The 12,781-nt window shown below is 37.6% G+C and overlaps 2 protein-coding genes across 2 annotated transcripts; one reads left to right on the forward strand and one right to left on the reverse strand.

Annotated features, from left to right (window-relative positions):
• Positions 1–2,115: 2,115 nt before the first annotated feature.
• On the forward strand, positions 2,116–3,484 carry LOC103947724 (MYB-like transcription factor EOBII). The gene is made up of 3 exons (XM_009358671.3): positions 2,116–2,363; positions 2,456–2,585; positions 2,720–3,484. Exons 1-3 carry the CDS (start codon positions 2,228–2,230, stop codon positions 3,348–3,350), a joined length of 897 nt encoding a protein of 298 aa, XP_009356946.2. The 5' UTR covers positions 2,116–2,227; the 3' UTR covers positions 3,351–3,484.
• A 1,950-nt stretch (positions 3,485–5,434) lies between these two features.
• On the reverse strand, positions 5,435–12,295 carry LOC103947733 (glutamine--tRNA ligase). Its single transcript, XM_009358682.3, has 23 exons — positions 11,958–12,295; positions 11,783–11,833; positions 11,459–11,530; positions 11,241–11,340; positions 10,925–11,020; positions 10,330–10,391; positions 10,085–10,186; positions 9,887–9,979; positions 9,577–9,729; positions 9,438–9,493; positions 8,951–9,041; positions 8,786–8,872; positions 8,430–8,627; positions 8,248–8,346; positions 7,900–8,031; positions 7,616–7,752; positions 7,396–7,495; positions 7,223–7,318; positions 6,778–6,878; positions 6,585–6,690; positions 6,390–6,479; positions 6,160–6,289; positions 5,435–5,881 (listed from the first exon to the last, which is right to left on the reverse strand). Exons 1-23 carry the CDS (start codon positions 12,102–12,104, stop codon positions 5,787–5,789), a joined length of 2,394 nt encoding a protein of 797 aa, XP_009356957.2. The 5' UTR covers positions 12,105–12,295; the 3' UTR covers positions 5,435–5,786.
• Between the last annotated feature and the right edge of the window lie 486 nt (positions 12,296–12,781).

The raw sequence follows: 12,781 nt of genomic DNA on the forward strand, positions 1-12,781 counted from the left end.
TGTAAAAGTTGTCACAATCATTAATAGGAAGATTACAACTTCCAGTCACCGAACAAATTCCCTAGGACTAACGAAATAGAATACAACGCAAGATGAGTGATGTTACTACCAGTAGCACTAAAAAAAATTTGTACAAAACTGCAGGGATGCTGGATTGTTTGATTGTGGATGGATTGCTTTGAGTTTGAGCAATCCATCTCTCTTTTATCTAAACAATAAAGTGGTTTAACGTCAATAATCATGGATCATTTGGATTCACAGCTCATGGCTAGGGTACCCCCACCCCACACCACCAGAGGTGACCAAGAAAGCACGCGTGCATTTTCGATATATATCAAGATCAAGTCTCACATGATGCTGAATAGTTCAGTGGTCCTTTTCTCTAAGCTTTTTCTTCTCATGTTCCCAAAACAGGTAGGATGACAAGAGCATCTCCCTCCCATCATAGAATCATTTCGACTACATTTGGAAAAATATTATCCTCAAATAATTGATTCTCTCATGTTATGACATATGACATCATATATACCTGGCCTTTGAATCTGTTCAAAACTTTAAGCAAAACCACCCCCCCCCCTCCTCCCCTCCCCGCCCCGAACGGGGTCCCCCCCTCTCCCCTGAGTCCTCTCCTTTGGCCACCTCTCCCACGAGACCTCGCCATGTCACTTTCTTTCTTTCTCCTTAGTACCACCTTTCCTACAATCTAGCTACTTTCAAAACTGTTTATTAAAAGGTCAATAATATGTACGAAACAAATGAACGATTTTAAGAACAATTAAGATTATCATGATGATTAAACGACTTTCAATTTTATCGTTGTTTTTGTATGGATAATATTTAGGCTATGATAATAGATTGAATGGTTTTGTTTATGACACATTTACAATGAAAATTGTAGCAACTAAGTAGACAATGAGAGGTACCATGGTGTGCACCCAGGTATTATTCTTTTATTATTGGGACAATACTTGTGCTTACACTTGAACATATTTTCAGTGTGAAATGTTATAATTAAAGCGACTCATTTTCTCACTAATTATTTACAAATCATCTTTGTAAAAATAGTCAAATTTGAGATGATTCAATTCAGTCATCTATATGTATCAAATATGTGATTGGTTCATCACGAAACTGTTAATTTTTATCAAAATTGTAATTTATTCGAGACATATGAGTTATTTAACAATCTCTAATTCAATTGAGTTTTTACAAAATTGCTCTTTAAACGATAACGGAAAAAAATGAGTGATTTCAGTTGCAATATTTGTACAATCAAAATACGATAATTACGAATCAAGCGAGTATACACGTAATGACCTGGTTTTGGAAGAAAACATGTAGTACCACGCTGAAAAGAACAAAATGATTTTTTGTGCTTGGAAGGGGCATCATTATATTCCAACCACACACACCGTCAATATCTTTATAAAGTTGAATACTTTGAAACATGGTTCGATGGAGCCCAACTTAGAATACGCCATTTTCCACGTTTGTATGCATCTGCGTAAAATATATTTTGTCCAGTCAATCACGTTTCTTGTATAAGGAGGGATCGAATCCAGATGGACAACAAATAGAAACGAAACGAAAATAGCTATCCCTTGAAGAAAAGAAACCCTACTACGTCTCACTTTCAAGAACCTCGTCCATCTTCTCTTTCTTTAGTTCAGACCTAATTCAAATCTATCCAACTATTTATGAAATCATTATGTATTAACCATACGTAAGTTTATCATAAACTCTCTAGTGCATGACTTATATTACGGGATGTGAATGACGGTCGAGCAGTTGTATTGTGTTAATCGACCGGCTACTCAGATCCCGCACAATATCACTCGAGTTGTATAATTATGTGGTTTGAACTTGACCAAGGATGACTAAGAAAAGTTTACTTTGTTGTGACCCATATAGCTAGAAGCTGTAGCTTTGCTTTGACACCTCAGAAGGCTAATCCATGGACTATACAACCAAATTTCATCTCATAAGATTCCATTTGGACAGTTTAGAAGCCAAAAATGCATGCGGACACTCTCCTTTTAGGGTTTTACTTTTCTAGGTTTGTAATTATTTGAAACTTTGTTCTGTTCTGCTCTATAAAATCTTAATTTGCGTTCCTTTTGTTTCACTTTCATCCCTCTCTTTCCTCAAAACAAAACAAAACAAAACAACTCACTCACTCTCTCTCTCTCTCTCTCTCTCTCTCTCTCTCTCAAGCAAGAGAGCAGCTATGGCTGCTCCTACAACCCCTAATGAAGAAAATGAGTTCAGAAGAGGGCCATGGACTCTTGAGGAAGACAATCTGCTTATACATTACATCATGAACCACGGCGAAGGCCATTGGAATTCTTTAGCAAAACTTGCAGGTAAATAGCAGCTAGCCTCATGATGACAACCATTTGTCAATGAGTCCATTTCATTGCTTGGTTCTCAAGCATTCAACTATGTTTTCCTTTAGGATTGAAGAGGACGGGAAAAAGCTGCAGATTGAGATGGCTAAATTACTTAAAACCCGACATTAAGCGCGGGAACCTTACTCCGCAAGAACAACTCGTGATCCTTGAACTCCACGCCAAGTGGGGTAACAGGTATGTCACAACCTTAATTCTTAAGTAAGTTGGTGTTTGTAATGTCAGGAATTCTCCATGCCAAATATCCCTTCTTTATGTCACGCGTCTGTAATGTCTAAAATGTACCGATAACATGTTTGTACGGTTTTCAGGTGGTCTAAAATTGCGCAGCATTTGCCGGGAAGAACAGACAACGAGATAAAGAACTATTGGAGAACAAGGGTGCAAAAACAGGCGCGCCAACTGAACATCGAGTCGAACAGCGAGCAATTTCTCGATGCAGTTCGGGGTTTCTGGGTGCCGACTCTGCTGCAAAAAATGGAGCAATCTTCTTCTTCTTGCTCTTCAACCTTGAGCACTTCTCAGAACTCCGCATATCCTTGTCTGTCACCAAATCACGCAGCTCCTTCCGTGCCACTCTCAACCTCTCCACCTAGCAATGCGACAAACATGTTGGACAATTATCACATTAGTGGAAATTCCAATCTTGCCACCCTCCCAAGTAATATCCTTTCGGCGGATTCTTTTAGTCCACATGTGCCTCAAATGGCAGAACCGTCCACGAGTTTACCCCCCGCATCTTACCGACTTGGCTACAGCAGCTTAAGTCCAGATGGCAGTTACTATGTGGACAGCAGTAGCTATGACGTGGAGGGTCTCAGCCTGGACCCTGTTTCGGCAATGGGCAATCTTGGCAATTCACTGTTTGATTGCCAGATGGGGGGAGATGATTGGATGTTGGACAATCTGACTGACAATATATGGAACATTGATGGGCCGTGACAACCTTGAAAGTTAGAAGATTTTCAGGGGATTATTCTGAGTTGAAGATGTTAAGGGGTTATGGGATGTATGGCTTGGCTGTTCACAAACTGTATTTTCTACGAGTAATGTAATTTGATGCTGTTTGAACCTTATTCTTTTTGTTTGACAAGACGAGATATACCCTATATTTAAAATTAATTGTGACTTTAAGAAAGAGAGATTCAAACTTAGGTGAGCGACCATTGAAAATAGTATTCTCTAACCAACTGACCGAATTCACTTCTGTACATTTGACCTTGTTCTCATAGTTGGAAAACGTTGTCATCCGACATGACAATTGACAATGTGTCAATGACTAAAATGTTCTGATTCGAAGGAATCGAAGCATTGAAGAAGTTTACCGAGAAAAAAAGAGTTGAATTGAAGAAGCAGCTATTTTGTTGAAAGGAGCTAGAAGCCACGTCATAGAATAGATTACATGGTGATGAAATGATATCGAACCCTAATGATTTTACATCGTTCTTATTTTTCCAACGGTCAACCATATGATTTCTATGTCACCACGTGGTCAATGATATAATATCTATAACAAGAATACTTTTCTTTTTTAACAAATCCAACTGTGCTTGTGATATTCGAAGAATGGAGCATACATAATACTCTGACTAACTAACACACACATGTATATCTATATGTTAGAATAATGTATCGATCGATGTAGCTGTTATACTAAGGTATTGATCAATCTAGCTGTCAGACTAAATCATCGATGAATCTAAATCAACCTAGTTGTTAAACTAAAGTATTGATTGATGTAGCTGCTAGACTAAAATATCGATCTACATAAATTTATGGTGCGTATGTGAATTAGAGAGAGTATCTAATTCGTGGGTGCTTTTTGTTGTAAACTTGTGTGAAATGTGGATGAATTAAAGTGATGCCCAGTACTAGGGTTGGGGTGGGTTATCAATGGAAATGGTGGGGCATCAGAGAGAGAGAGAGAGAGAGAGAGAGAGATGTGTGAGAGCCAAATGGAAAATGGTGAGCTAAGTTTTCATGTGAGGGTTGGGCTTTGGAACCTTAGAAATTTAGAAAATGATGGGAAATCAGAATAATACCAACGCTTTACCATCCGTCCAAAATCTCAATCAAATCAGTCTTTCGCTTTCACGAGTAAGCGTGAAGAGACTGAACTCTCACGCTTTGGATCCATCTTTCAAAGGACAGCAGTAAGAGCTGAGGAGGCAGCTGATTGGCTTTTTATTTTCGTTCTTCGTGTCAACACTGGCGACTGCAGGCCAATATGATTTCTTTACCTCTTTTATTACTCCTTTCTCACGTCGCAGTAATCCAATCCAATGAATCGGATTTGACTCTCATGGCAATCCAACGAATCTGATTTGACACTCAAAAGCAGGACTGAATTCTAATAACTGAATACTTCACTGTTCAAATATTGGAGAATTAAAAAATTAGCGAGACGCACAAATTTTGAAATTCAACTCAAAAATTAGAGAAATTTTTCAGTGTGATCGGCATACAAGGTAGTACACCATGTATTATTATACAAATGGTTACACATGTGTTAAAAAATTAATAACTTAAAAATAAAATTTCCCACCACTTACATAAAAACACGTGATATACCATCTGTATTCTCATCACAATAAAAAAATTTCTCCAAAAATTGGGGATATTAGAATGAACTTTTCCTCCCCATTATGCATCCACTTATTTCTTAAAATTTCAAAATTGCCCTTTGTAATAACCCAACACCAAATTTTGTTCTCTCAGCAAAAGAAAATTAAAAAATTAAAAAAATTAAAGTTTTTCTCACAAAGTTAATTGAAATTAGCATCTAAAATAGATTACTAGAGTAGAGACACTTTAGCAATCACATTGGTTTTCATTCCGATTCATGTGAATTAGTAAATAACTTATATGGTTCAATACTATTCCTATTCTGATTCCTGAAAATTTTAATAAACAGCTCTAACGAGAATCTAATTATGATTCCACATATTCTAAATCCTCAATTTAATTCCACTCATTCTAATTACACATTAGGAAACGAGCCATCAATACATTCAAGATTTGTCGAAGAAAGAAATCAACAAAATGATTTTATAAACGACTTATAATCCCCCAAATTTAAAATCATTCGCCTCTACCTTATCATCTTTACTTCAAGATACATTGAATCTTACAAGTTGTTCAATTTAACACCAAACATAAAAACCAGGCAGAGGCATAATACGGTCTCCCTAATTTTCATTTTTCTTTTTTTTTGACAGAAGGATCATACACTAATCTAGGTTTCGGTCCATTTGGTAGTTTCAAATGTAAAAAGCTAGCTGGCACATAACTTCAGTACAGCGAAGAGAGTGAGTTTTTAATTCGTATCAACTTACTGAATTCCGAAATTTTCAGTTTCGTGTCCCGCTAAGGTGTAACCTAATTCCCGCCCTTGCGATAGCTATCTCGCAGCGTGACAGTACGATTGAACACGAGCTTCTCAGGAGTTGAATCCTTGTCAACTACAAAATATCCTGCATTACAGAAAGATAGTGTCTCCTCAGACAACTTCAATATACACTGTTGTCAAGACACTTAAAAGAATACTTCTTGCCTCAAAAACATAATTAACTAGAACAAGATTGGGTTTAATTAATGGTCAAGGAAACAATCAAGACTTTGAAATCAATCCTGGAGAAATCAACGAACATGAAGTTGACGGTAACCTTTTTTTGACATGCAAGTTTTGGAATCAAGATGGTTTTGTATTCTTAAGAACCTTTTTCAAGTAGAAGAAGACTTGGAAACATACCGAGCCTTTCAAACTGGAATGTGTCCCCAACAACAGCACTTCCAAGTGAGGGCACAGCATATGCATTGGGTATTACCACCTTGGATTGTGGGTTCAAATCAGCAAGCCAGTCTTCGAGCTCAGCAGGATTCTGACAGACAAACAAATTTCCAAAAGATTTAGAGAAAGAGAAGGAAGGAGAGAGAGGGAGGAAGAGGAAGGAGGAGAGAGAGAGAGTAATGATGGCCAACCTCTGAAAGGAACAGTCGGTCAAACAATCTGATTTCCACCTTGAGCGGATCAACCCCTGGGGAAGGTTCAGAAACCCAGTGAAGCACCCCCTGTGGAATATACAAATTGACCAGTAAAAAATATGACTATGAAACACCAAAGCATAGTTTCCAAGCATCAAATAACAATCACAAGCGAAAAGATGAACCATAAACCTTTGGCTTTGTCTTCTTTGTCGGATCATACTCGGCTTGTATCTCAAGAACAGTTTCATTATCATCAGTTAATATGACATCCGTGCACTTAATAGGGAATGCATATCTGCAAACATGAAGATAGATATTGTAACCCTGGGCCCCAAATATGCTGAAGTGGAAAGGAAACTGAAAACATGTAATCCGTATGTACCTGAGTAGGGCAGATTTACCAGGAGCAAGCCCAAAGTAATCCTTTGAATCTTTAAGCCGAAAATCAGACCGGTCAATATAAACAGTATTGGAAAAGGGAACCTGATGTGAAGGAAATTAAAAAATTCAGTGACAATTGAAGTACCTAAAGCTTGGAGCAACGTTTAATAAAAACAATATGCAGAATTCTTAACAAAAAAGCCAAAACAAAGTGATTCTCTGTTTGTATTAAATTAATTCATCATTTCAGAAATAACCAACGCATGAAAAATCCATGCATAAGTACTCTAATACTATAATTATTTGTCTGATCACGTGGAACCAGATAACATCAGACTAACAGAATTCAAGAGCAATGAACGTTAAAACAGCCACGAAAAATAGTCACAATCTCATATCTCAGCATTACCCCACATGCATAATAGAAATCAGCAAAATCAGGTTACCTTGTAGAAAGCAGATGCATCATCTGCTTGAGCATCAGGCCATTTCCTTGCTTCTAGATCCATTGTAGTGCCAGCTTCCAGGTTTGTAATAACCACCTTAAATAAAAAATGATGAGTCATACACAGTTGGAAGAAAAATACCACCAGAAAACCAATGGCAGTAAGATACACACCTTGAGGGGATGTAGTACAGCTATCGTGCGAGGAGCTGTTTTATTTAGCTCCTCTCTTATGTGATACTCAAGGCGACTTAAATGTATCATACTACAATCACTGTCGCAGAAAGAATCACAAGGTCATAAATGACAATGAAGAAGCACAATATACTGAGAGCACAAAAAGCAAGCATACACACACACACACACACACACACACACACACACATATTCATACCTTCTGGTGATTCCAATTCCTCTAACAAAAGCATTTATTGCTGTTGAAGTAACACCCCTACGCCGTAGACCAGCCAGTGTCATAAGACGTGGGTCATCCCAACCATCAACCCAGTTCTGTGTCACTAGTCGATTTAACTGGAACATAAATGGTGGTTGTGAAGTGTGGAAAAGCCTCATGCATAACAATTATAAATCAAACATTATAACTCTTTAACAGAAGTAAGTTCAGTAGTTATCGAACATTATAACTCTTAACAAAAGTATGTTCAGTAGTTGACTCACCTTACGCTTTGACATGACAGTGTTACTGACATTCAGTCGTGAGTATTCCCATACATATGGCTGATAAAGTCCGAGGGCATTTAATAACCAGTAGTACGAAGCACGGCGAGTCTCAAATTCAAGTGTGCAAAGCTGCCATATTCAAATACAGGATGACTAACCAAATAAAAAAATACAGGATGACTCAGCCATCAACATTTGCATAATAGTGTGAAAACACAGAGGGAGGGAGGGAGAGACATGCCCCTATGAATTATGATAAACTTGGCATGATTTTACGATCATGATACATGAATCATGCCACAACTATTATTATGAAAGAATATCACTCAAAGCTAGAAAGCATACCGAATGTGTGATATCCTCAAGAGAATCAACAATGCAGTGAGCATAATCATAACTTGGATAGATACACCACTTGTCTCCAGCATGCGGATGGGGTGTAAACTGCAATAAGAAATTCACAATGTAACTATTAGGATGCCCATAAACTTGAGTAATCAGAAGAATTATTTAAGGTCCACACTTGCCTTGATACGATATGCAATAAGGTCATACATGTTATAATTATCACTCTGCATGTCTTGCTTCATTCTAAGGGTTGCTTTGCCTTCTTCAATTAGGCCTCGTCTCATATCCTCAAAAAGTTTTAATGACTCTGCAATTGGCCTGTCCCGCCAAGGGCTGTTCATTTTTTTCTCCCTGTACTCCTTTATCTCATCCGCTGTCTGAAACCAATGTTGATTTGTAAATAAAAACAATGTCATGAACACAAAGCAGAAGTCAACAATTGATAGTACCACACTACCAGAGAGGATTGTATGCATGTAGAAAACTAAATTATCCCAGTGTACAAAACAATTTTCCAATTAAGTTTGAACAAAACCTGATGATCAACATAAGCGTGACCTCTTCGTATGAGTTCCACTGCTAAATCGTACAGATCTTGAAAGTAATCACTGGTGTAAGTAATCTGCAGAAATCAAGCAGGTGTCAGCTGGCACAAAGACAAAAAACACTGTCAAGAAGACGTCCCAATCAACTTTTTTACCTTGTAGGGCTCCCAACCCATCCACTTCACGATTTCCTGTATATGATCAATATATTCTTTCTTTTCAGCTTCTGGGTTTGTATCGTCAAACCTAAAAGTGATAAAGTAGGAATCAAATTTTAAAAAAGTACAGATAAAAAGTTCTTTCCCTTTCAAGTTAAAGAACATTTACGAAATTTGAAGGAAGATTATAAACTTATGCGACAGACAGTAGTTCAAATATGTTATCCTGGCAAATCAGAAATATTGTAACATTGTAACACATTCTCTTAGTTCCAGATATTGCAAACAAGAAATTCAGGTAAGATTATCTTCAGTAAATAATACAAAAAGTACATGTACATCATATGTGATCAAACAAATTTTGGCATCACCAACCATAACAAAATAATCAATGATATGTTTTCATGTCTGTTTTGTTTTTCCCTCCTTAATGGGAAATGAAAAGTAAATTGTACTATAAAAGCTGACAAGGAGTGACACTCACCGTAGGTAGCAGCCTCCATCCCTCTCTTTTGCCAGGCCAAAGTCAATAAACATTGCCTAATCAATAATTACGATAATTATGAGGAACAATTACAGACAAAGCAAACACTGAATCTATCCTAGAACACAAATATATTTACCTTGGCATGACCTATATGTAGATACCCATTCGGTTCAGGAGGAAAGCGGGTCAAAACTTTCCCTCCAGTCTTGTTTAAGTGTTTCTCAAGCAATTCCCTTGTATTGGAACATCTCAAAATAGAACCATCACTAAAGAAAACAGAAGTATGAACCTGAAAAATGACAACAGGGTAACAAAATGTCAAGCATAAATGAAAACACTTTTTGTTTTTTCAGTATTTTGTCTTGACTCTAAATATTACCTTGTACAAACAGTTGGAGGTATATTGTATTACGGGAAGAAGAACAAATAAAAATGGAAGTGCATACCTTATAATTATCTGATGGCTGAGGGAATATCGAGTATGGATTAAGAACTTCTTCAGATGCCTGTTCTGGAGTAGAAACAGCAACAACTTTTTCCTACACAAATGGAAAGGGAGGGGAAGGATTCACAGTGTAGAGAGGTCATCAGTCACCTCTTAATAGGTTTCAGGAAAAATGCAGAAACATGGGAAAAATACTAACCTCTACTTTAGCAGGCTTCTCTTTCTTCTTTTTTGGAACCTTCTCATCATCTGCTGCTGTCCTTTCACCAAGTAATTCACGCAATTTTGCATCAATAAATTGCTGTCACAGAAAAAGATATGGCAATCAGAAATATTTTAGTGCAAAAATGTCTGCCTATCACTTACTTTTTCCGTTTTTCTATTAAAAAAACCCAAGAAAGAAAAATCTAACAATAAATACAAAGCGAAGTAAAATAAGATCACCTTTACAATTTTTGGATCAGCCCACGGATGCCTCTTCCTAACGTGTGCAAACAAATCACCCACTAGATGAAACAACAGAATGTGAAGTTCAGTAGTTTCAAACACAACATGCTAATGCAACACATAAAAGGAGATACGAAAACTTTTATTATGAATTGGGGGTTATAGTCAAAATTTAACAAGAACACAGTTGCGCGGACACCACACAATTCGGAGCAACTGAGGATCCGACAGGAGAGATACAACCCAACAAATTAATGGGTGAGAAGCAAGCATACAATGACAATCACACAGGAACCTCCTCCCTTGACTAAATATTTGTTGTATTCACATACACAGGACCGTACAAAGGATCATATTGGGTAACCCTACCTCTCTCCCTGAAAGAGGAAAGATAATTGTGCAAGAACATGTGTGCGACATGTCCAATTTCTCAAAACCAAAAGTACTTATGAGGCTTGAAGAACCATCAAAGAGCCAGAAGAAATAATAGCAATCAACCAATCTACAGTATTCTGGATGTCTCTATGTGTATCATCTGTTTCCCTTGTGTGTAACTAGAAATGCCTGGGAGGAAGAAAAAGTAAAAACTAACCATTTGTTCTATACCGCTGCTCCAAAATTGCAGTCTTATTCTCCTCAAAAACCTCATTAACAGTTTGTTTTATTTCTTCTTCGGAAACTTCAACACCTGCTTGCCAAACACAAAGGTTAAATGTCTATAATTGTAGAAAGAAAAGAGGTTACTATTAACTAACATGATACAATTAATTCAAATTGAGACAATCTAAGTGAAATGCAACTAGCAGAACAGATAAATGGAATCACTAAGAACTTTCATTAAATTCCAGACAGAAACATTAAAGTAACAATTTCAAAGCATGTTCAATGTATGTCCCAATTTATCTTACCAACACCACAAGCTTCTTCAAATTTATGAATATCAAAATTCTCTGGCCCCCTCGTTGCAAGAAATGAAAAAGCTGCTTCTAACTGGGCAGGGGTTTTAATCTGTAACATAAAAACCGTGTAATGAGTTCAAAGAAAAAGTAATTCAATAATCAACTGCAAGAATTATAAAACAGTATGTACTTTAAAATCAAAACATTAAGAAGGTATGGGCACCAACCTTTGACGATACAATGTATTGCGCCAATTTTGGGCGATGCACAATGGCATTTGCTGGGTGCTTCGTGGCAACCTGCCATAGATGATACAACACCAAGTGCATATAAAATCATTAACATTTATTCACTGTCATTGATATTTATTCAAACAAAGCTCCATGCAACTTCAAAGTCCGTCATCCAAAAGCACCCTTATGGAACTATGACCCGTTTCGAGACAGACGGAGCTAAAGTAAATTCTACAAGGCTACAAATGACACTAAAATTTACTGGATTAATAGCTTAATCAAGAATGTTAACACATGGCTTAAAGTTAAACTACTGACCGTGTAGAGGAGATTACCAACTGTTCGACTGCATCCTTCAGCAACCGCCGCCTGAAATTATTCAAAAAAATAAATAGCCAAAACATAAATCCGCGGGGTTCTAAATTGCAATATTGCATGCAATTGAATCGGTAGATACACAAAATGAAAAGAAGAAAAATCAACGAGGGAGTACCTCGTGAATGACGGCGGTGAGATTGGCGGTGACTTTGTTGTTGGCGATGGTGTTTTTGGCCGTTCGCTCGTCCAATCCGACCTTCAGGAAGAGATCGAGGTTCTTCTCCTTCTCGGAGGAGGAGCCGCCCTCGTCCTTGCCGGGCATCTCTGAAACGGGAAAGGAGCTTTTAAGGATTACGGAGCGAGCCTGCGCGTGACTTTCTAGGGTTTAGTCAGGGGAGGGCGCCAAGCAGACGAGATAGCGGAGAGGGAATCGGATTGCGGCGGAGGGACTCTGGCCGGGAGAGAACCTGTGGTTTTCGCGTTTCTGTGGGCTTAAGCTTTGCTTGGAATTGGATTGTCATAAACCCATTTAACCCACCTGATAAACTTGGGCTTCAAGCAACCCGACCCGTTAGTAAAACAGATTTATTAAGTGAAATGATAGCGTCGGTGAGTTAAACAATTAGCTGTTAAGAGAAGGAAAGTTGGTGGAAATTGAACATGCACAACGATGTATATGTATAATTACTTTCCGTCATTCTGGTAAAGTGTCCATCTTCACATCCTTTTTGTTTTTTTTCCTAGAAAATATCATCAGCCATTACTTGATTTTTCCATGTCCAACTTGAGCTTCAAGCAGCTCGAAGTTCTGCTTTTCCTTTTCTTCTGGAGATTTAATTTTGAGATAGTTCTTTTTTTTTTTTTTTTTTTAGCTACAGAGGGGCCCAAAGCCCAAGCAGACCCACTAAATAAAGAAAGACATCAGCCAATGGGCTTACACAAACAACTCGAGTCCTAACAAACCCGAAATACCATCTAGAAGTAGACCAAAAATTAAAG

This window comes from the organism of the source record quoted next, unplaced genomic scaffold, assembly GCF_019419815.1.
Source record: "Pyrus x bretschneideri cultivar Hongxiangsu unplaced genomic scaffold, Pyrus_bretschneideri_v1 Contig22, whole genome shotgun sequence".
Lineage (NCBI taxonomy): Eukaryota > Viridiplantae > Streptophyta > Magnoliopsida > Rosales > Rosaceae > Pyrus > Pyrus x bretschneideri.